At 32.7% G+C, this 23011-nt stretch overlaps 1 protein-coding gene across 1 annotated transcript in view; it reads right to left on the bottom strand.

Annotated features, from left to right (window-relative positions):
* LOC135136558 (adipokinetic hormone/corazonin-related peptide receptor variant I-like) overlaps positions 1–23011 on the bottom strand; it is a 161473-nt gene that overhangs the window by 66977 nt on the left and 71485 nt on the right. The window contains exon 2 of the mRNA XM_064065909.1: positions 969–1277. Within this exon, the coding sequence (XP_063921979.1) occupies positions 969–1256 (288 nt within the window). The 5' untranslated portion in view covers positions 1257–1277. The remainder of the gene's footprint in view (positions 1–968; positions 1278–23011) is intronic.

Here is a 23011-nt window from a genome sequence, read left to right as displayed (position 1 = left end):
TAATTAAATTAATTGGAGCAGTAAAATTTAGATAGTAGTATATAACAATTTCTTTAGTTATTTCATCTCACATAATTTTTTTTGTTTTTTCGACATTTCATGACCTCTAGAGTACGAAAACATAGGTCTCCCTTTTCTGGCTCTGGACCGCTTATTTTATACAAATACATACTCCTCCACTTGTAGTTTATGAATCCGTGTTGAGTTTTTACCTTGCAAATGTATTAAGGTCAACAAAAACATGGTAAATCATTAACCAAAATTGATCAGTTTACAATCCCTCTAAAAACTGATAACGTCATCTCAAAATTTTGTCAAATAAATTATACATTTAATGTGCAAAATATGATGAGTCTATTTATGCTTGTGGTTTATTATTTCATTCAAATTTTTTTTAGAATTGCTCATAAAGGGTGAGTCAAAAAAATTAATGAATGAGTCAATTTATTTCATTGATTAAATCAGAAACCGCTAAGTCGAATGCTCTGAAATCTAGCAGACTCTTTAAATTTGTGTAAACTTTTAATCAAAATATATCTGTTTATCCCTTCCAAAAAATTTAGGACGTCGTCTCAAAATTTTGCCGAATAGATCCTAACAAAAATGTGCAAAATACTTTATACTTGTGAATTGTCGTAGTATTCATATTTTTTTAGAAGTGTTCATACAGGGTGACCCAAACAAAAGACGAATGAGTCAATTTACTTATTGATTAAATCTATTGATGATTATTTTTTAAGGATGCAGCATCTCGTGAACAACCCTGTGTTTGAAAATAATGCATTTACAGTGTCGGAAAAAATCAGTAGTCCAGAATCAATCTTCTGCAGCCAGAACGTTAGGACATTCTGTATAGAGTAGATGTGTAAACGTATGTCCTCCAAGCCGTCCACTTTCGTAGGATGGATATGTATTTTGCATTATTTTAAGCGACTTTATGCAGAATTTAAGATTTCTTTCGTACTCACCAGTAAATCTGCAATAGCGAGATGCATTAACATCGTGTTTATCCTAGATGGAGTCTTTCTACGTCTTTTCACTATCAACACTAACACTGTCGTGTTTGCGATGGCTGAAAATACCATCAAAATACTGTACACAATGATGGATAACTGATGCCCTTCATTGAAACGCATATTTATGGGCAGTTTGTCCTGTGTAGCATTAGACCACGCATGTAAGTTCCTGTGGTCTTGCACGGTCTCACTGGCACCTGGTATGTCCTTCATGTTTTCATAATAGTCACTATAGTTCATCACTGCGAACACTTATAACACCTGTAACAAAAAAATGTAAATATTATTCTAGGTGTCAATTATTATTCAAATTCTAGGAAAATACGTTTAATCAAAATTCTAAAACATTTTTATAACAATAACTCCTCTTCAGCCGCAGTCATTTGTATATGTTACGTCTTTGTATGTTGTATCTACTGATTAAATTACACAATTAACGCTGTACGCTTGGAGTAAATGAACATCAAAAGAGAAATATTAGCTGCCGTTTATTTTATACCGTGAAAAGACACGGTTAGAAAGCTCAACATAGAAATTATTCTTAGATAATTTTCATAGGACCGTTTATGTATTCTACGGTCATGTAGGAAAACGTGCCAATGCTGTCATTTAACGTAATAGAAGAATTCATTATTTTTCCTATTCTTTGAAACATAAATACGTAAGCTAGTTGATGCCAAATTATTCAAATTAAATATGAGCAATTTTTAACAAAATTACTCTGAGATTAACTTAATATGTATGTCATGGCAATTTGTAAGGCATTACATATTGCCGTGGCATCGTCAAACGAGCCATCTCGAACTACAGGCCGTATCCAAAAAACCCGAGAAACCTAATAAAATATTTTGTGCATTTATTCCGTTTAAATTGACCTACAATAATTGTTATATTGGATAAAATAATTCAATTTGAGTCGTTCAGTGATTACTGACTGAGACAGCGCAAGTACATTCCTAGCTTGACGGGCTCCCAGGACATGTCACAATGCTGCCGATGGGGTTTTGAGGAAGACCAGCTGCTCGAAGTCTTCATCTCGGGCTTTTTGGATACGGCCTGAGTGTAGTTCGAGATGGCTCGTTTGACGGGGTCGCACACAGTATGACGAATGAATGGATCAATTTGTGCATTTATTACGTTTATTTTCTCCTACAATAATCATCACACTGGATAAAATAATTTAGTTTGAGTTGTTCGTTGATTGCTGAGAATAATTTCTAATTTCACTTTGACATTTGGATTTTGCCTGATTAATCCAAAGACGCGATCGCCGAACTTCGACAGTGCGACGGAACATTTCGCGGGAAATTGGCTCCGGCGCGAATTTCAAAATACGATTTTTAAAATCTTTTTATAGTGAATGAGCGCGATGCAACGATTTGAAAAAAATACTGGCCGATAGCCCCCTTCGACCTCCACAAAGGAATCACTCAATAATAACTTTAAAGTGATCTGGGGAGATATTATAAAATAAAAACCAATTCCCACGTTAATTCCCTATTTTTTTGTGCTTTTGTAATGCATTTTTTTAAACTGATGATGAAGAATATCTAAATAAATATAAACAAATAATGAAACAATTTAATGTATTAATTAATTAAGCATCCGGTTTCCGTTCATTTTGATTTGTTAGTTTTTTGCACATTTGCCACAATAATCGACGATATTATTTTCCAATTGGTTGGTTGCTGGCTAAAAAAACAGGAATTGAATTCGGCATTATTTGCAACGTGTGGGATTTAATCTCAAATGATGATAGGTAAAGATTCGCAACAGGTTATTGAAATTAAATTGTGAAGCAATGTAATGTCAAATAGAAACTGCTGATAAATTTTACTCGAGCAAAAATGGCGTAAAATGACCGGCTATAGATGGGCATCCAGCCGATAAAATCCATTCACTGGCGTTCAGTTATTGAAATTGTTGATTAAAATGCATGGAACAAATTTAATATAGAAAAATTGGGCATAATTTAATAAAACGTGCGTAGCGTCGATAGTCGTCGGTATAAATCAGGATCTTTGGTTCCTGAGCTGCGTTCATGTGATAATAAAAACCCACGCAAAAACAAAAAAACAAAATTGTAACCTTCGTACACAAATACATATTTTTAGGCTTTGATGTATTTATACAAATAATTTTTGCCAATTTGTCGCGTTTCCAAAAAAATAGAGGATATGTGTCAATACTACATCAACATGAACACATAAACAAACCTAATTTACAGAAAGAAATTCAATTATGGTAATATCTCATGTTTGCGTACTCGCTTTGTGCTGTTTTGATAATTATAAATTTTTATTCTAACGAGGACGGCATTTCCAGGAACCTGCAAATGCGGTCGTGTGAAATGTGAAATCCGAGGAGGGATAAGGTGATTATTTTACAAGATTGTGAAGGAGAAAAGAAAGTAAAAAGGTATCAGAAGATGTAAATTTAGCTTGTTTGTAAAATATGTCGAAAAACGAAGTTCAGAATTTGAAATGATACACACTTAACATATAATATGGACCTGTCGTTTTTGGGGAACATATTAACCAATACGTTTCAGAAACATAAAAGCAACGTTTTGTTATTCTTTTTTAAGCTAAGCCATTAATTATTTTTGTTTATCGGATTGTCGCTTTAACGAACATCTTGGGAGCTTACCGACGTAACGAATCGGTTAAAGTAGCTCTCTACAATAGAGAAGTTAAAGGCGATGTTTTGTTTATAAAAATTCAAATTGGGAAACCAAAAATAGAAAATATAATAGTACATTATTACACGTATTTCATAAGACGATTATTGTGACAACTAGAATGAGTGCCACAAGTCGTCATATAGAAAGAGTGTAATATACTAAAAAAGTTATTTTCAAATAGGAATTTTCTTCGGTCGATTGGTAACAAAATCAACATTTTCGTGATCATTTAACACAAAAGGGAACAAATAGATGGAAATATTCAATTAGGCTAGTTACTACTTATTAACAATGTTCACTGACTTGGTTTCAATTTTCGACCACCTTTCGACTGCCGGCATAATAACGTTGCCAACATAATCAAGGAAAAAGTTACTGGTTTTGGGTGCTATAATAAAATTAAATGTCATTATTGTGAAAAGCATATTATGCGTTTCATAATGAAAATATGATTGACGCAAAGTAGAAAAACAAATTTTAGTGTGTCAAAAGGCAAGAATCAGACTATACGACCACAAATAGCTTTTATTTCATCATTACGCTACTTATTCTTCAATATGTGTTTTTGGAATATATGGTACATTTGTATTCTAAGATAAATGATATGCTGTATTCATCCGGGATACTTCTTTAGAGAGAGCTTTGATTTCATTCACAAGCTTTTATTTCCGCATTTGAAGTAAAAAGTTTTGTTCGTCTATATTCATACAAACAATACGATGAGACAGACTATCATGCAAATCCGTAGTACGTGACGTTTGGCAGGCAACATTAGGTGGAAATTTCACTCGTCTCTCTTAAGAGGATTCGCTTATGGGGTTATCAATACATTTTCAGAATGTAATATCTCCTTTATTAACAGACTTATTGTTATGAGATTTTATGTAAGACCCGTCAGCAAATTTCCTTATTAACAAGTGCAGTTTTTTGAAAACAGTTTAGTATCACCTTTTTTTTTTATTTTGGTGAAATTTTTCATTACATGTGTTTAAAAATGTCAAAGTTTGTTCTACGATTTATAGAGTTTTATAGGTTGACAATAGTGGTATATAACTGCGATCCTATTTATTATTAAAGAATGTGAGGAATAATTTCATTACAATTTTAAAAAGAAGACGATAATAAACTGTTTTCAAAAAAAACTGCGCTTGCTGTGGACAGGTTATATTTAAAATTTAACAATGGAGATATTACATTCTGAAAATTTATTGAAAATTCAATAAGCCAAACGCAGTCACTCGCCTCAAAAGCAAAGCAGTTATAACATTTTGTTCTTATGAGCATATGTCGGTAAATAAGTTCAATTTAAATATCATTCTCTTTTAACTTACTACAACCCGTTTTCATTAAATTAATTTAGCAAATGTGAAATGTAATACAAGTTTGTCTTGTTGACATAATAATCAATATACTAAAGGTGTCACTATCTTTCATTACGGAAACTTGTCATTTACGAACGCAAAAGCAAGTAAGTTTTATAGAATAATATTAATAAGGGTTAGTTTTACGTAATGAAACAAATGAAATTTAACAAAGTCGTACATTCTTCACATGAGCTACATACTAGATGTTTTTTTCAACAGCCAACTAGAAATTAGCAAATATTATGGTAGTCACTTTCCAATTACTAAAACAGTACTTAAGCAAGAAAAATTGTTCTCTCGCTCCTGAAGTACAAAGAAACATATGTAGCATTTTCGAATGGGCGCACCCTCAGAAGCGTCCGTCATTGTTTCTCTGTCATACTGAACTTTTCTACCTGCCATGGGTAGAAAAGTTCACCTTGTGGCACCTCTTTAGATTAATGCCTAATAGATTCATCCGCATTCGTCGTGGCGTGTTGACCACTACACTTAAATTTATGTTTTATAAATTTAAAAACCACCCCCTTTTGAAATGTGCACGTTACGCTACTGACTGACAGTCCGTTGTCAGATTCTGATGACTCATCAATTCACCATGTTGAACTTAAAATCATCCATCTCTAACAACCCTTGTCCTTCAACATTAGATAATAGCAATCTGACGCTCAATTGCTTATGTTTATAGATCGAAAGAATGTCAATCAGAAAATAGTTTGATTTGAATGAGTTTGTTTTCTCAAAACACAGGACTAAAATTATTAATTAACGCACAATCGAACAAAATGTTCTGAACATTATTGTTCTTATTTTATCATTATTATTTAAAGACGTGCGTATTCTTCACATTTTCGAGAAAATGGGGTTACTCGTTCTTAATTAATCAACAAAAAATTGGTGACGACGTCATCAACATGGATAATACTAGTCACAGCGCAAAAGAAAAGTGGTCACAGCGTATTACCATTGCAAGAAAAAACTGTCAGCTGCCTTCCAGCTTCTAATACTATGAACTGTTCCCAAATAGATCTCTCACACTTTGCAAACACCATCCCATCTATTGATATTTTAAGCCTAAAAGTTCCAGTCTCACAGGACACCGTCTTTTATATATTTGCCGTCTATGTTCCACCAGCTACCAGCTTCCATGACTATGAACTATTCCTTGATATGTTTAGCAACTTGCATGAGTCACATAATGATAACACAATTATTCTAGGAGATTTTAACGTCCCCGATCTCATAGACAACCCAAACAATAGAGTTGCCATCTTATTTACAAAATTCTTCAAACTTTCACAACTTTTCGCAATATAACAACATACATATATAATAAACTTGACCGCACCTAGATCTTGTATACACCAATATTTCATGCACAGTAACTCGTTGTGAAGAACCGGTTGTAGCAGAAAATGATCACCACCCTGCTTTAGACATTCATTTAGAGTACTTCACAACTTCTAATGTACAACATTTTATTATGAATAAAGTAAAGTAAAGCAAATTTTCAAATGTTGTATGATTTACTATCTTCCGTTGACTGCTCTTTCATGGAAGGTGTACCCTATGTGGAAGAAGCCTGCACAAAGTTCTATCAAGTTTTATACGAAATTTTCGAGTTGTCAGTTCTTAGGTTCAATTTTGAAGACAAAGCCCATTGCAGTCCCATTTGGTTCAACTCGGAAATTATTGAGGCAATACGATTGAAAAACCTGTACCATAGTAAGTTTCGTAAATACAAAACGCAACTTGATTGATTGCAGCTATGTTAAGTACCTGAATGAAATTCAATCTTCTATTTCTGCAGACCCCAAAAAATTTTGGATTTTTGTTCAGGCAAAACAGGGAAAGTCTAGGGTTCCTGCACGTATGAAGTTTACCAATAAAGAAATTCCTACACCTTCGGAGATTGTCAATGCTTTCAGCATCTTTTGTAACAGTGTCTACATTTCATCAGATCCATCATACTCCAACCCAACAAGTATGCAAAATCCAAATATACACAATCTCAGAATTCATGATCTAATCGAGGAAGAAATCTTTGATGAGTTAAAACGTTCTAAGGACTCGTTGATCGTGTTGAAGAAACGTGACTGTAGTTTTATTTTATTCGACAAAATTTTGAGCTGACGTCATCAATATTTTTTGGAGAGGATAAGCAAATATAATTTGATTAGACATTTATTGTGCTTATAATGACTTTAAAACATCTTCAAAGCGTTCGGTTTGCAGATTCAAAATTAAATTGCAAAATGTGTTTTTATAACTTTGATTTTTTTTACCAAAAACCTAAACGTTTTGGCTAAAAACTCAAACGGATTAATAAACTACACGTGTAGGACTATCTTATTTTATACAATTTAAAACTCATTTACTATGGTACAATTTTGAGATGACGTCATCACATTGTTGGTGGGGGGGATTAGACAAAATTTGGTTAGTGTTTTATCATCTACGTGATATTCGTAATACACAAGTACTTTCCTTAAAAACCTAGAGCTGTTGATACAGTCACAGAAAGGATAGCGTCCTTGTATGATGCAGATCTAATTTTTACTATAAACATCACTTTCTCGATATTAAATATTTACACTTTTTCAACTCTGAGTTTATTGCTACATTCCTCATGGAGAGGAATAACTAGAGGAGAAGTAGACTTTATAATTTAAAATCTTTATTCACTGCGCTTAGAACTATGACACTCTAAGCCAAAATCATTGCTCACTCTTTAGTAGCAGACAGAAAATTGAGCTAAATAGAATTTCATTTTACGGGCGTAATTTCAACTTCAAAAAAAAGATCGACATTTCAATTGATAGATTATGTCTAAATCACTGGGGAAGACACAATATTTTTTAAAATAAGTGATTGTTTAGTGGTTAATTAATCGTTCATTCTTCGAAGGAGATTGCATTTTTAGACGAGAAGAGAGCATTTTTCCCTTCAACTTTTATATCAGTGCGAAGACAACATTGAACTCTATGGGAAAGACCCGGTCGTTTTTGTTTCAAATTTATATGTATCAAAATATTTGCTTTTTAAAAAAATACTGAATAATTAAAATAAAGTGAAACCAGACAACTCTATTTACAAAGATCCCTTTCAATAAATGGCTGAGTTTTACACAGCAGGGAGCCTTGCCGACCGACCCTTTCAGCTAATCAGTTCAGGTACTTTACGTCATAAAACACATAAATACTCTTAGCTTACCAATATTGTTGAAACTCTTTTACAACTCGACTTCTTTCATTGCTGACATAATTTGATTTAAAAGTATGCAAATTTTTATAATTTTATACATCTACTAAAATATTTTCTTTCAAAAAATTATTCAAATATTTTTTATTAATTTGTCATTTTATATATTAATCAATACACAAAACTGACAAGATTTCGATTCTCATCACTTCACTAACCACTTATTTAACTTAACAATCATATTTATTTGAATTTATTTTTTGATGCTCTTTTCCGCACCACCTATGAGGTAGAGTATTATAGGCACGTTTTTTACGTGATATCTCCAATAAACCAATTTCAATATTACTATTTATTCCTGTGTGTGTTTATACTAGAAGGGCAAAAGATTTATATGAACTACACATGATGCGAATGCAAATAAAAAATTTCAATTGTACAATTTTTTCTTTACAATTTGTCTAATGGGTTGACTTGTTTAATAACGAGAATCTACTCTCTCCGGAAGTAAGGCATATAAATAAAATTTTTCTAGGGCTCTATCATATTATTTTCCCAAAATTTATCATCTCGTTGACTTAAGCATTATTTAAATTGGACATTTTATATATTTCTACGATAGCGTTTTTGTTTATTAAGCCGTCTGGCGATACCGCTAAAAATGTACAAACCGCATTGTCTTATTGTCAGTTTGGTGTTACTGCAAAATGCTTCAGTTGTCCTTGCTCCATTTTCTATGCAAAGATTTTGGGAGAGTACATGCTGAACCAGATTTGCAGGGATGTAAAATGTTTTTCACAGTACAGTAGGATTAGCCGTGTTACTTGTTCTCTCATTTTGCAAATTTTACCAAAATAACGTTCGGTTAGTCTAAAGGATTTTTCTGCGCACCATTCTGGATTATTCCGTTCGCCAGTTGTGTTTTGTTCGATTAAAAAAACATCAACATTTGAAAGTTTTTTGAGGAATACTTTTTGCACTGTGACATGTCAGGTATTTCAACTGCCTCGTTAGATACATCGTCGCCCGAGAACTTGTATGATCCACACACCGGAGCGTGCTCAGGCCAATGTCGACTCTATAAGCCTCCAGAAATTCTGCGGGAAATAGTTATTATTTAGACGCTTTTGTTTACACACATCTCACATGTTTCATTCGATTTTGACACGCAACTATTTTTTTGTTTAACTACGAATTAATACTTTCATTGCGTTTGATACTAAAGATTCATATTAGCAATACTAGTGGAACAGTAATCCTGCATACATTTTTTTTGGGAAAGTACACTTATTTTTATGTTTTAGCAGCAATGTGTTCTCTACTTTCTATTAATTTCTACATATTTTTAGTCACAATTTTGGTAGTTATTTATTACTTTTATTTTTAGCAATAATAAATAGTCCAAACATGAAAAAAAAAATTAAAATTGGAAAATCTAAAATTTAGAAATCGAGAAATTGAAAAATCGTATAATTGAAAAATCGAAACATCGAAAATCTGGAAAATCGAAAAATTAAAAAAAATGGAAAATCAGAAATTTAATGAATTCCGAAAATTGAAAAACTGAAATATGCATAGAAGAACTGAAAACTCGAGAAATCGAAAAATCTAGAATTTTAAAAATTGAAAAATTAAAATATCGATAAGTTGAAAAATTGCGAAATCGTATCATTGAAACATCGGACAATTGAGAAATCGAAAAATAAATAAATTGATCACGTCGTCTCAAAATTTTGCCGAATAAATTCTACTAAAAATGTGCAAAATATGATGAGTTTTTACTTGTAATTTATCATTGTATTCATATTTTTTAGATTTGCTTATATACCTGGTGGCTCAAAAAAAGTAATGAATGAGTCAATTTATTCTATTGATTAAATCAGGAACGACTCACTCCATTTTCCCAGAAATTTTGGGAATACTGTTATTTTTAATCTAATCCACATTGATTTACGTGTCCTTGCAAAATGTTGATGATTTCATAACAAAATTGTGTACCTAAAGTTTAACTCGAAAATGCTGGATATGTTTCATTGTATTTTAGGTGCGAGGGAAGTTCTGTCGAAACAACTTTCCACCAATTTTTTTTTTGCTATTATATTTGAGCATAAACAGTTTATTTTATATATTTTTAAAACATTATAAAGAAAATAAAAAGTTGTGCTAAACTGAACCTTTTGGGTTTCTCAATCTATTTTCCGCAGCATTTTAAACTTTGAACTCAATTTCTTTCAAAATACATACAAATGGATTTCGATGGTTATTTCCCTGTACCCTTCATTTGAAAATAAATAAGCTTATCTGGTGTTGTTTACCGATTTACATTTTATGACGGACTCCCTACAGTGACCATAATCTCTCGTGTTTTTGGGTCGGTACCTGAGGTGGATCGGTACTTTGGATTGCATAGTTACAAAAAATAATTCTTCTCACTGAAACCGATTTTGCGGGCGACGATGGGGGGACCCTTACCAAAATTACCTAATCTAAGCCTAAAGCAACCATCGAATTATTAACAACAAACTCATTCAAAAACCTTCAACATCACCTTCACAAAATCCATAAAAGCTCAAAACGGGGTAAATTATCCCAGTTTGAGACTAATCTTCTGTCCAAAGGACTCAACTTCTCGATTGTCTTTAATAAAATTCCCACCGACGAAATTATCTGTTTTATCAAATTGTTCTATTCGATCCCTTCTCAAGCAATACGCAAGCACCATCCATTTCGAAACAGCCAAAATCTTAAATAAGTCCACAGTACCCGTAATTCTCCCATATGTACCACTACTAAATATATATCTTATCCAATAATACTTAGGTAGTCGTGTCTATAAATTAAATCATCCACCCATTATTCAACGTCACACAAGCGCACGTTTCCAACGACCATACATTCATAAATTCATCAATCATCAATGGTGTGGCGAAATTTTTCAGGCTAGAGAACATCAAAACCATCTCCTATTTCCTAGTAGTAATATTTCTCCAACTAAATATATTGACGGCTTTGGCAACTTAACACTAATTCTTTTTTTATTAAGAAAACTTACATAATCTCATTTTCTTTTCCTTCAAGAAACGTTAGGGTTTTTACTAACAATAAATATCAGTAACGTCGTAATTCCAACGTAATGAAAAAAATTCAAAGGTGCTCCTAACACGTAAAAACCAAATCAACCTGTCCGAATGTCTTGTCAAATTTCATTCCACCACTCTTCAGATTAGCTTTTTACAGCATACAAATTCTATAAATTTTGCTTTAGTAAACACTCACGTCGAGAAAAACACGTTCTGATCATAAGAAAATAAAGTCTGACTTCTCAGCGTACAAGAATATTTAAACTTTTCTGTGTGAGATACAGTTATACAACATATAACAAACAGCAAACAAGTTATGTCAATAATACAAACGCAAACATGTTTGTGTGAAATAAATGAAGCGTTAAATCAATCAAAAAACGTACTCACAGCACACAAACATGATGCGGAAGGTGTATTAACGTTTAAATATTTGTTATTTCAAAAATTCTGCTTGATCTAATCAATAGATATTAAAACATTTACTAAAAATTTAACGTGTTAAAAATTTGTAGTTAATAGTCGTAACTGTACATGAGTTAATTAATTTTGATTAATATATTTAAATCTGACCTAAAATTTCATCCAAAACTTTTTGATAACAACCAACCTAAGGTTAAGCGTTCAATCATTTGTACTCTCTGATAAGAGCGTAAGCTAAGGAAATATTGTATTTAATAGTCTATCCGGCAAATTGAGCCTTTCACGGTTTCTTAATGTTTTATGACTCCTAAAGTATGAACACAAAGGTCGTGTGTCTGTCTGTCTGTCTGTCTGTGTCTGTGTCGAAGTATTACAAAACGACAGAAACAACCGATAGCCGACAGACGAACGACACGAAAACATAATACGCTCAGGAAGTAAAAAACGGTATTGAAATCAGTTCATCAGTTTTGGAGCTACAGTACAACAGACGTCTACAGACATCAGCTGATAATCTTAAAATGGCTGTAGTGATTATCTAAGAATCATCCAGACTAAACCAGCTAAATCGGTTAATCCATTTAGAAGCTCTTGTGCTACAGTCAAATACACAGACAGACATTGGTTTCAAAGTTAAAAATGGCTACAGTGATTATCTTCAAACATAGTTAAGACACAAACCGATTTGAAATCTGTTGATCCGTTGGGAGATGTGGTGCCAAAAGTTCAACATGTGCTCACGATATGTCTATTTATTACTCTTGAAAAAGTCATAAATATATTAAAAAGAACTCCTAGATCAGCGGTAGGAATGCATAGCCTGTTTCAGCAACAGTAGCAGTGGAGGTTATTGTTTCTGTCTGCGACATTCTAGACTTCCCAAATGATTAATCTACTCCATTTTCCTCTAGGACGGTTAATTTAATTCTACGCATTGTTTTCAACAAATCTATTAGTCTAGTATTGCGGATTTCATAACAAAAACCCTTCCAGACGAAAACGACTCCGGAAGCTATATGATAATTTAATTGTTTATATTTAACTAATAGGTCGGAACCGAGACTATTGTAAAATGAATAGCTTTCGAATTTCAACAGGACTACAACTCGGAGACAATTAAGATTTTTCGTGCGACGTTCGAACGTATTTGTCAAATTTTATGCCTGAATGTTTAGTGAAATTGTTTCGAACTTTACAGACATATCGTAAATAGCATGCAACAACAATGGACTCTTGGCTTCAAACTTCACGCAAGTTTACCTATTTCTTAGCAACAATGTACATACTGTTATTTGTATTAATATAGCTGTATGCTACTAATAAGAACATGATTAGTTTCAAACTTGCAGCGTTGCATCGGTATATAATATTTCAGCTTGAGTGAATATTAACCGAGTAGTCGTAATAATAGCCGCGTAATTTCGTGTAGTTCAGTACGGAACTGTTGATGACATATTAATTCAATTAAGCTGACAATCCAATATTCCTCAGACTTATCTCATTCCCTGGGGTTGAGAGAAACCCTAAGACACTAAACACTTTTGCTATTGTTATATATAGGTATGCGTAGAGATGGCCCACTGGATTTCAAAACAGTAAACACTAACTTAACGACTTTTGACAACACTGTATTTTTAATTCTCGAGCAAGTACTGTAATCGACTGGTTACTTTCATGTTTTCTCGACATTTCCTGACTCCTAGAATACAACAAAATATGTCTCCGTGTATCAGTCGTTTATTTGTTTGTCTTTAATTAAACAGATAATGTCTAATTTTATAATTGTTGTCTAATTTTATATGTATTTTAGGAATACCGTGTAGTTGGTAAAATTATCCCCACCAACAACATAGTGACGTCATCTCCAAAATTTACAACAGCAAATCTTTTTTAAATTTTGTAAAATAAAATACTCCTGCACTGCATAGAGTGATTTAGGTAATCTTACGAGTGCCCAAGCTAATTCGAGCATTGAATGTATATACCTAGATATACATTTTTATCTTTAGAGTGCAGCCACTAGAGAGATCTGTCTGCTGTGTATACTATGTAGATTGTCACCAGAGCGCTCTCATTGGGTTTACATAATTGTACAGGTTGATTTAAAAAATTTATGAAAATTTGAAAATATAGCATATTTTTGAGTTTATATGAAATAATTTTTAGTTTTCTAAAGGGTACTGATGGTTAACATCTCTTGCTGCAGCAATACAAATTGTTTATGATTCTATAGGTAAGTGGAAGGGTTAAATTTCAATTAATTTTTATCTGTAGTCTTTGGGATAAATTCAATTATCCCTTACGAAATGTAAAAAATTAGTTGAATGCTATTTCGACCGAACTTTTCTCGCACTGAAATAATGGGTGTTCAACTGAAAAATCAGTCGAAATGGGCGTTGAAATTTCATCTGACACACACGGCATTTTAAAACACACATTTTCTGTCACATATACAATCATTGTAAAAATGGTTGGATATGTCACAGAAACTATTGTATAACCTTATATTTTAAAATAATTTTGCGAATTTTGTAACTTGCGGAGCGTAAACGAAGGAAGTATTGTAATCGAGCCCATCGACTGATCCTCTAATTACGTTTTCTCGACCTTACATGACTCCTACAGTACGAAGAAATAGGTCTCTGGTTCCCGCCTGTCTGTCCGTCCGTTTGTCCGTCTGTCCATCTGTCTGTCCGTCTGTCTGTCCGTCTGTCTGTCCGTCTGTCTGCCGTCCCGGATTTCTATTAGACAGATAATTTCCGAAAGTACTGGGTCGATTGTGCGAATAAGTGGTTCACCCCATTTACTCGAAAATTACAGCAATGTCACATCGTAAATAATTTTTATTAAAATAACAACTCCTCGCCCAAAATAATTTTCAGACCGTTTTGCTGTTTTATAGAGACAAAATGAATCAAATTTCACATTCTTTTATGCGGCCGCTGACGCTTGTACGTGATTATAGTCGAATTCTTACAAAGTAGAAACATAAATACTCGAAGTTAACCATGTAATTACTAATAAGAAAAGAAAAAGGGGTGAAGGTACTGTTTTGGAATGTCCAAGAGTTGCAAAAAAAGGAAAAGGATTTCTTGAACTACGTGGGAAAATTTGATGTGGTGGGGCTAGTAGAGACATGGGTACAAAGAGAAAACTGGGAGAAATTTGTAGAGACACTACCACAAGAATATGTGTAGGAGTGTCAAGGGGCGACAAAGGAAAAGAAAAAGGGGAGAACAAGCGGGGGAATAGTAATGGGAATTCGAAAAGAAATGCAAGAATTGGAAAAGGGAAGTAATAATAAAAACGGACTAAAGAAGAAAGTAATAAAGCTGGATAACAATCGATGGGAAATAATGAATTATAGCAAGAAAATTGAAGAAACCAAGATAAACATAAAACAGGAACCAAAAGAAAAAGGAGATGAAAAAATACTTATAGGAGGGGATTTTAACGCAAGACTGGGCGATAAGGGGACAAGAATAATAATGGATACAGAAAAACGGAAGAAAAGAGAATCAAAACACAAAACAAATAACAACGAAGGGAAAATATTGTGGAAGATAATAGAAGAAATGGGATGGGAAATTTTGAATGGGAACAAGGAGGGAGATAAAGAAGGGGCTAGGGGAGAATCAATTATTATAGACTATGGGATTGTCAACGAAGAAGCGTGGGAAGAAATAGAGAGTATCAAAGTGGGAGAAAGGGTAGAATCAGTCACATGTCACTAGGAATAAAAATCAAAGGAAAAGAGCAAGAGTACGAAAAACAAGAAAGAAGAAACGAAAGAAAAGAAATAGAAAAAGGAGTATGGGATGAAGAGGGAATTCAAAGATACAGAAGTAGACTAGAAAAAAAGAAATTCGAAGTAAAAGAAGATATAGAAGCTATGATAGCAGAACTCATCAACTTAATGGAAGACGCTACGGAAAAAAGCAAGATATACATATGGCAAGGGAGGAATAATGGATGGAACGGAGAATATAGTGAGCTGAGGAGAAAAGCAAGGGAAAAATTAAGAAAATGGAAGAATAATAGGGGAAGGAAAGAAGAGTATTTAAGACCAAGAGAGAATTATAGGAGACAATGTGAAGAAAGAAAAAGAGGAAAACGAGAAGAAGAAGAGAAGACAATAAAGTCCCTGAAAACAGAAGAAGTATGGAGATATATAAACAAGGAACGGAGAAGGAAAACTGAAGTCAGTAGGCAAATCAAAATACATGAATGGAAAAGACACTTTATGGAATTATTTGGAGGTTGTGAGGGAAAATGCTGCAAAATAAATAAAGGAATCACAACGACGGAAGAAATGTGGAGAGGTTCGGAAATAACACAAGATAAAATAGGAAGACAGATTGAAAGACTGAAAAGATATGGGTAGTGGTTGATGGAGTTTGAAAGGGAAAAGGGTTTCCTCGGCAATGGAGAGAAGGTATAATAATCACATTATTTAAAAAGGGGCAAAAAAGTGATGTGAAGAACTACCGAGGGATCACCTTACTCAATAAGGCCTACAAGATATACGCATTGAGATTAGATGAGAAGTTAAGAAATGAGATGGAAGCAAGGGGTATGTTACCAGACGGTCAGGCAGGATTCAGGAAAGGAAGAGGTACTATGGACAATACGTACATCCTGCGCCATTTAGTGGGAAGAGAAATAAGGAAAGAGAGTGGACGAATGTACGCATTGTTCATAGATTTCAAAGCAGCGTTTAATAGCCTGAATAGAGGGAAAATGTGGGAGTATTTGAGGACAAAGGGAGTAGATCCGTACCTGGTAACGAAAATGGGAGAAATATATAAAGAAACAGTAAGTAAGGTGAAAGCGAATGGAATAGAGGGCGAGAATTTTTATACAAATAGAGGAGTGAAACAGGGATGCCCACTCAGCCCCGCATTGTTTGCAGTTTATCTAGGAGATATAGATGAAATGTTCAGAAAACCACCCCTCAGAAAAAGCACGGACCTGAGGGGTGGTAGTGGGCAAAGAGAAAGTGTGGTCGTTGGCGTACGCAGATGATGAGAAGTAGGTACGTACAAAAAAAGGATTTGGAAGTGAATGTGGAAAAAACAAAAATGGTGGTGTTTGGAAAGAAAGTAAGAAAGGAGAAGGAAGAGTGGGCATGGAGAGGGAAGAAGATTGAACTAAGAATGAATCCCAGTACTTAGGATATACATTAAAGAGCAATAACTCAGATAGAGCGCATATTCAAGAAATTGTCCAAAAAGCGAACAAAGTGATAGGAATAGTATGGGGAACAGGAGAGAGAAAATTTGGACATGATTATAAGAGAAGAATGATGATGTTTGATAGTTCGATCAAAAGTGTATTAATGTACGGAGCTGAAATTTGGGGATGGAGGGAGTATGAAGAAATAGAGAAAGTGCAAGAAAAATACTTAAAATGGACATTGGGATTGGAAAAGTATACGCCGGGGTATATAGTGAGAGAAGAAACAAAAAGGGAGAAAATGATAGTGGAAGCGGATAAAAGGGCGGTTGGATTTGAAGACAAGTTTAGTGAAAGAGGTGATTGTAAAATATTGCAAGAATGTTGGATAGAAATAAGAAAGGAAATGGGAAAACATGTTTGGAACGAAAGAGACAAGTATTATGAAAGAAAGGGATAAAGTGTAAGAGATAAGGATATAGATAAGCAAGAACGCAGATCGAGAATATCTGAGTCTAGATATAATGCAGAGTATAGAAAAATAGTAAAGGATGAAGTACCAAAATACACAGAGGGAGAATGTTTAAAGGAGAAAAGAATGATGACGAGATTTAGGTGTGGAAATGAAGAGAAAGAGAATAACTTTTGGATGGATGAAATTAACAAAAGGAGTAGGATATGTTGGAGAGAGGGAGAAACAGTAGAGCATATGCTGGAAGGATGTGAAGGACTGAGAGAATCGGAGGAAAGTAGGGAAGAAGGGCTAAACGAGGATGGAAGAGCACTAGACTGGATGAAAGAAGTACAGAAGATAAGGGAACTAAGGCAAGGGGTGGGCAGGCAGAAAGAACAGAACAATTATTATTATTATATAAAACTCGAATATTTATTTTATTTATTTGTATGTAGATTAAGTTAGTTTGTACCCCTACTGGAAATCTTATTAAGCCAGTAAGGCAAATAATAAATTAATACTACTACTAATAAGAGTTCATTTTTCTGTTGGTTATCTGCTTTAAATATATTTTCTATCGTTCGCACAGGGGCTGCAGTGGATGTTATTTACACCATTGATTTTTACTTTATAGCAATTAACACAAAACAAAAATCACAAAATTAAATTTCATAATGTTTCAAAGAAGCGGGATTTGTTTTATTTGAGAGGGAAATTCCGTGGAAATAAACTTCGATCAATTTTTTTTGTGGTAACACCTATCAGTTAAAATAAAGACATGTGCGTAATGTTAAAGTAAATGTGAAGAAGCATGCTACGCGCATGTTTCCAATGGATTCTTCGTAAAATTTAGGATGACGTTATCAATATTTCTGCAGGGGCACACACAGTTTGGTTAGGTGCAATCTAACACTAATAACAGTATTGTATTACCAAACTTTCGGTAAAATGGAGCCGTTCCTGATTTAATCAATAAAATATATTTACAGATTCATTTTTTTCTAGTCATCCTGTGTAAGCAATATGAATGCAATGACAAATCGCAAGATAAACTCGTCATACTTTGCACATTTTAGACAGGATTTATTGCATTTGAGTTTTTCATCGCTGATTAATTAATATAAGATATTCCAAAGTGCATTGCAATTTTAAACAACTTAAATTGAAAGTACGGTAAAAATTGCTCAATTCTTTATTTTTAACGAAACGAGGAGGAATCGCGTATTTTTAAAAACATCTATACGTTCTTCTGACGGCAATCTTATAAATGTCGCTGAAAACTCTCTTTTCTCAAGTCATCCATTATTTGATGATATCGTACATTTCAACAGATTATATTGGGGTGGATTTATTAACCGACAGGTAAAAAGCAAAGTGAGATTTCCTCAATAAAAGGTAAGCCATGTTTGATTTAAACAAAATAAAATAAACATCTTCATTCATACTTTCTTGACATCTGTAAAAATAATAAAAAAAAAATAGATATTTCCAAAGCACAAACAACCATAACGTTAGTTCGTAACTTTTTAAAGGAGATGAGTAAATTTTAGTCAAGATTAACCATCATTAGTTATTAAAATAGTTATTACGAAAATGTAAAAGTTTTTGACGATAATCCCTGGTCAATAAATTAAAAGCTGGATACGTTATTAAGCACAAATAATAAGAGACTTTGCATGCCAACTATGCCAAAGTTGCGTCACATCGTTGTGTACCAAACTATGGTTTCCTGGTAAACTAAAAGGGAGCATGAAACCACAAATACAAGTATACTAATTTTCGTAGAACGCTGAATTCATATTATTAAATACCAAGTAATATTTAATACTTTTGATAGTGTTGTTAAAAATATTTTAAAATATAGAGAACACTTCACTGTATACCGATTTATAGCGAGCCATTCATTTTATTTGATTCTTAAGAATTAATATCGTTTACCATTCTAGCCATTTTCTCATTTCTCAGAAGCTTGCTTCCTCAGCTGAAAATAATTTTCCGGTAGCTTACTCCTACGCCGAATTTTTGCGTACGCAAATATGAATTACGCGATTTGCGATATGAAAGAATAACAAGAGAGGATTTATTTGGATTTAGGAGATAATGGTATTCCAAACTGTTCTCGCGTAGTTCATTTTGGGAAAAGTATCTAATCTTGACAAAATGTGATTTACATAATGAAAAGAAACATGTGTTTTTAATATTCCACGTTATTCCAGCAAATTAAATAACATGTACTCAACCAACAATATTTTTAATTTTGTAATTTATTGCACAAATATTCTACTTAATTTTATGATTTTAATATTTGTTTCAAAAACATCCACTTAATTTACCCGTGCCAACTAATACATACTTTTATTACAGAGTGAATTTCATAGCAGTCATTTATATTTCCCGTCATTGCCATTTTAAATTAAACATTGTTAGCTATTTGGTCTGGATAATTTGGAAATAAACGTCAATTACTAGGTTAAAATTAAAAACAGATAATTGAAAACTAGAGCTCGTTAGGGAATCTCCTGTACGGAAAATCATCATCATCATCATCATCAGTGTTTTCGTCGTTGAACACTTTTTAACTTATTCGTGTTTTCTAATATTATTCAAACTAGACATAGGGTATTTTATAATATTTTCAAGCTTATACCTAAGCTTTCTTTTAATCCCAAATTTGTTTTTTTCTGTTACAATAAACTTGCAAAATTCTGGTATCACAAGAAATCTAAATCTTGCCTTGTCGTGATTATTCTTTTATATAAAAACGAAACTATTTGAAAATTGTTGATCAAAGAATTTTTTACCAACATCATTCTTTTTATCTTCTCATAAAGAAGCTAAACTTGTAATAATATACAAAATATCCCACTTAAAAAAAATCTTGTGGTAACTGTAAAATAAACACTTTGTTTATTTAAAAATTATTTAAAAATTATTAAATTATAGATAGTGTATAATAATGGGTATTTATGATCACAACGCCACTCGCACGCCTCCTCAAAAAAATCGTTCTTGTGCGCTACGAAGTAATTTCTTTCACTATAGTCACACAAATAACCATTTACCTTGTATTAAAAATCGATTTGACAATTTATATCCAATGTAAAAATAAATCTATTACAAACAATTATACGTATAAGTGTCCATAAGTGCAAAATTCTGACAAATAACATTCGAGCTATTTAATTTAATATTTAATAATAGTTACCAACACGTTCAATATAGTGGGGTTATTATCGAAAGATAAGATAACAAAGTAATTACGACTTGCACGAGTTAAAATGTGATCTGTATTGATTTAAAATTGAGATTTTACGAAATGATTATAGTTCGTTGGTAACAGTGGTCGAAAGTTAGTTCTTTCAGAACTTCCCTCGTCCCTGAGGTACAGTACAGCTGATCTTACTTTTCCGAAAATTTGTCAAATTTGATTCATCGGATTTTATTTTGTTTTAAGATAACCTCTCTAAATTAAAATAATAAAGATATGTATGTACTAAAGGTAGATAAGTTATTCGCATGTTTCAAGGGGAATTTTCCATTAAAAAAAATTGTAATAACGTCATCAACATTCTAGCAAAGACCTCAATTTGGATAGATGAAGTGCTATACTATCAATAACAATACGATTCTTCATATTATTATCAATAAAATAAACTGTCTCATTCATAATTTTTTTTTGAGTCCATGTCTGAAACATCTTCTTAAAAGAGTAAATTTTGCAAAGAAATATGGATTTTGCAATTATTAAACTCAGTCACTCGGTCTGACAACGAATAAAAAAATCATTACAACTAAGATAGGGTGGGTGGGGCTTATATTTTGCAACAAGAACCTTAAAGCAATTTCAAAATTTTTGTAGGGAAATATGTATTTTGTAATTATGCTCCGCCCCTCGGTTTCATAACAAATAAAAAATTCATGACAATTGAGATCGGAACATTTTTTAGTTACATATAGTTTTCTTTGAACAACACGATAGTTAAATATATTTTTAGTTTCTTGTTGGAAAAAGAAGGTGTCGCATATTAAAAAACATCTACGAAATATAAGCCCCGCCCACCCACCCCCTCTCAATTGTGACGATTTTTTTATTCATCGTGAGCGGGAGGGCGGAGCTTAGTTGCAAAATCCTCTTTTCTCTACAGGAAATTATCATGTGAAATATGTTCTTAAAAGAGTAAATTTTTTAAAGAAATATGGATTTTCCAGTTAAACTCCGCCGCTCGGTCTGACAATGAATAAAAAATGTCGTTACAACTGAGATAGGGTGGGTGGGTGGGGCTTATATTTTACCTTTTCTCTTTAATATACGTAGTCTTCTTTTCACAACAAGAAACTTAAAACAATTTCAAAATTTTTGTGGGAAAATATGTATTTTGCAATTATGCTCCGCCCCTCGGTCTGGCAACGTATAAAAAAATCATCACAATTGAGATCGGGCCTGTTTTTTAGTTACATATAGTTTCCTTTGAACAACACGATAGTTAAATATGTTTTTAGTTTCTTGTTGCGAAAAGAAGTTGTCGTATATTAAAAAAAATGTACGAAATATAAATACAGATTTTACATCAACACAAACTTATTTTTTCAAGAAACCATAAACTCAAAACAGGAAGAGGTGGACGACAAGCACAGTTATTTACGATCCGTTTTGCTTGTTTAATAGCTTGCCAATTTTTTTAATCCAAAAAATATTTCATAACATTTTGTAAATAAAGAATTATTTATTATTTTAATAAAGAAAAAAAAAAGATAAATTCTACATCCCTACTCTGTTCTGTTTTTAAATGAGAAAGATGATGAAATGGGAAAAAACAAATTTTAATTAAAGAAAAGTTATTTGTTTGAAAGTACATATTCCAGAAAAAAGTTATTCCCTGGCGTCACCAACGTCGGGTATTTTAAAAGTTTAGACTAAATCATTAATTAATTCGAACCCATAAAATAGCAAAACCACTAATAAATAATAACCTTTAAAAATGTCAGCAGAACAAGAAAACTATCTAATTTGACAATAAATCAGACTTTTGGAAAAATGATGAAAATTTGCAATAAAAATAAAAGAGAAATTATGGAAACATATTTTTATAGACACCAGTCCCAGATTTGTCTTAAACAACTGGATAACAATTAAAATTATAAACTGAACAAATATGGTAAACAAAGAGAGTGTTGATTCATTAAACACAAAAAAAAAAACTAAATAACGGAGAAAAAATTTTCCTCGTTCCTAAGGTACAAGTCCAACAGATCCCGCTTAAGTGAAAAATTATAAAATTAGATTTTGTGATGACCTCCACGAAGTAAAAACCAGCAACATAAATAACACCCCCGTAGCCCTTACGCTGTGCAAATTGCACAAGTACGGACAAAATTAAAATATATTAAAAACAAATAACCAACGGGAAAAATGGGCTCTCAGCAATAATAAAGTTTTTTTTTGTAAAGATTTGGCCGTTTAGGGAATAAACTCAAAACAGATTCGTGTACAACAAGTATAGGAGGTTATTATTGTATAACATTTAAGTCATTTAAGTCATTTAAGTCCTCCTTGAATCGGAAGTAAAAAGCGAAGAAGTTTGCACACTGTCAGTTTGGTAAAAAAATTATATGTGGCA

The sequence above is a fragment of the Zophobas morio genome, unplaced genomic scaffold (genome assembly GCF_036711695.1).
Source record: "Zophobas morio isolate AGI-343-1 ecotype UQ-CSIRO unplaced genomic scaffold, CSIRO_AGI_Zmor_V1 ptg000026l, whole genome shotgun sequence".
NCBI lineage: Eukaryota > Metazoa > Arthropoda > Insecta > Coleoptera > Tenebrionidae > Zophobas > Zophobas morio.
The sequence above is the reverse complement of the archived record's forward strand: the minus strand, read 5'-3'. Positions and strand labels throughout refer to the sequence as shown.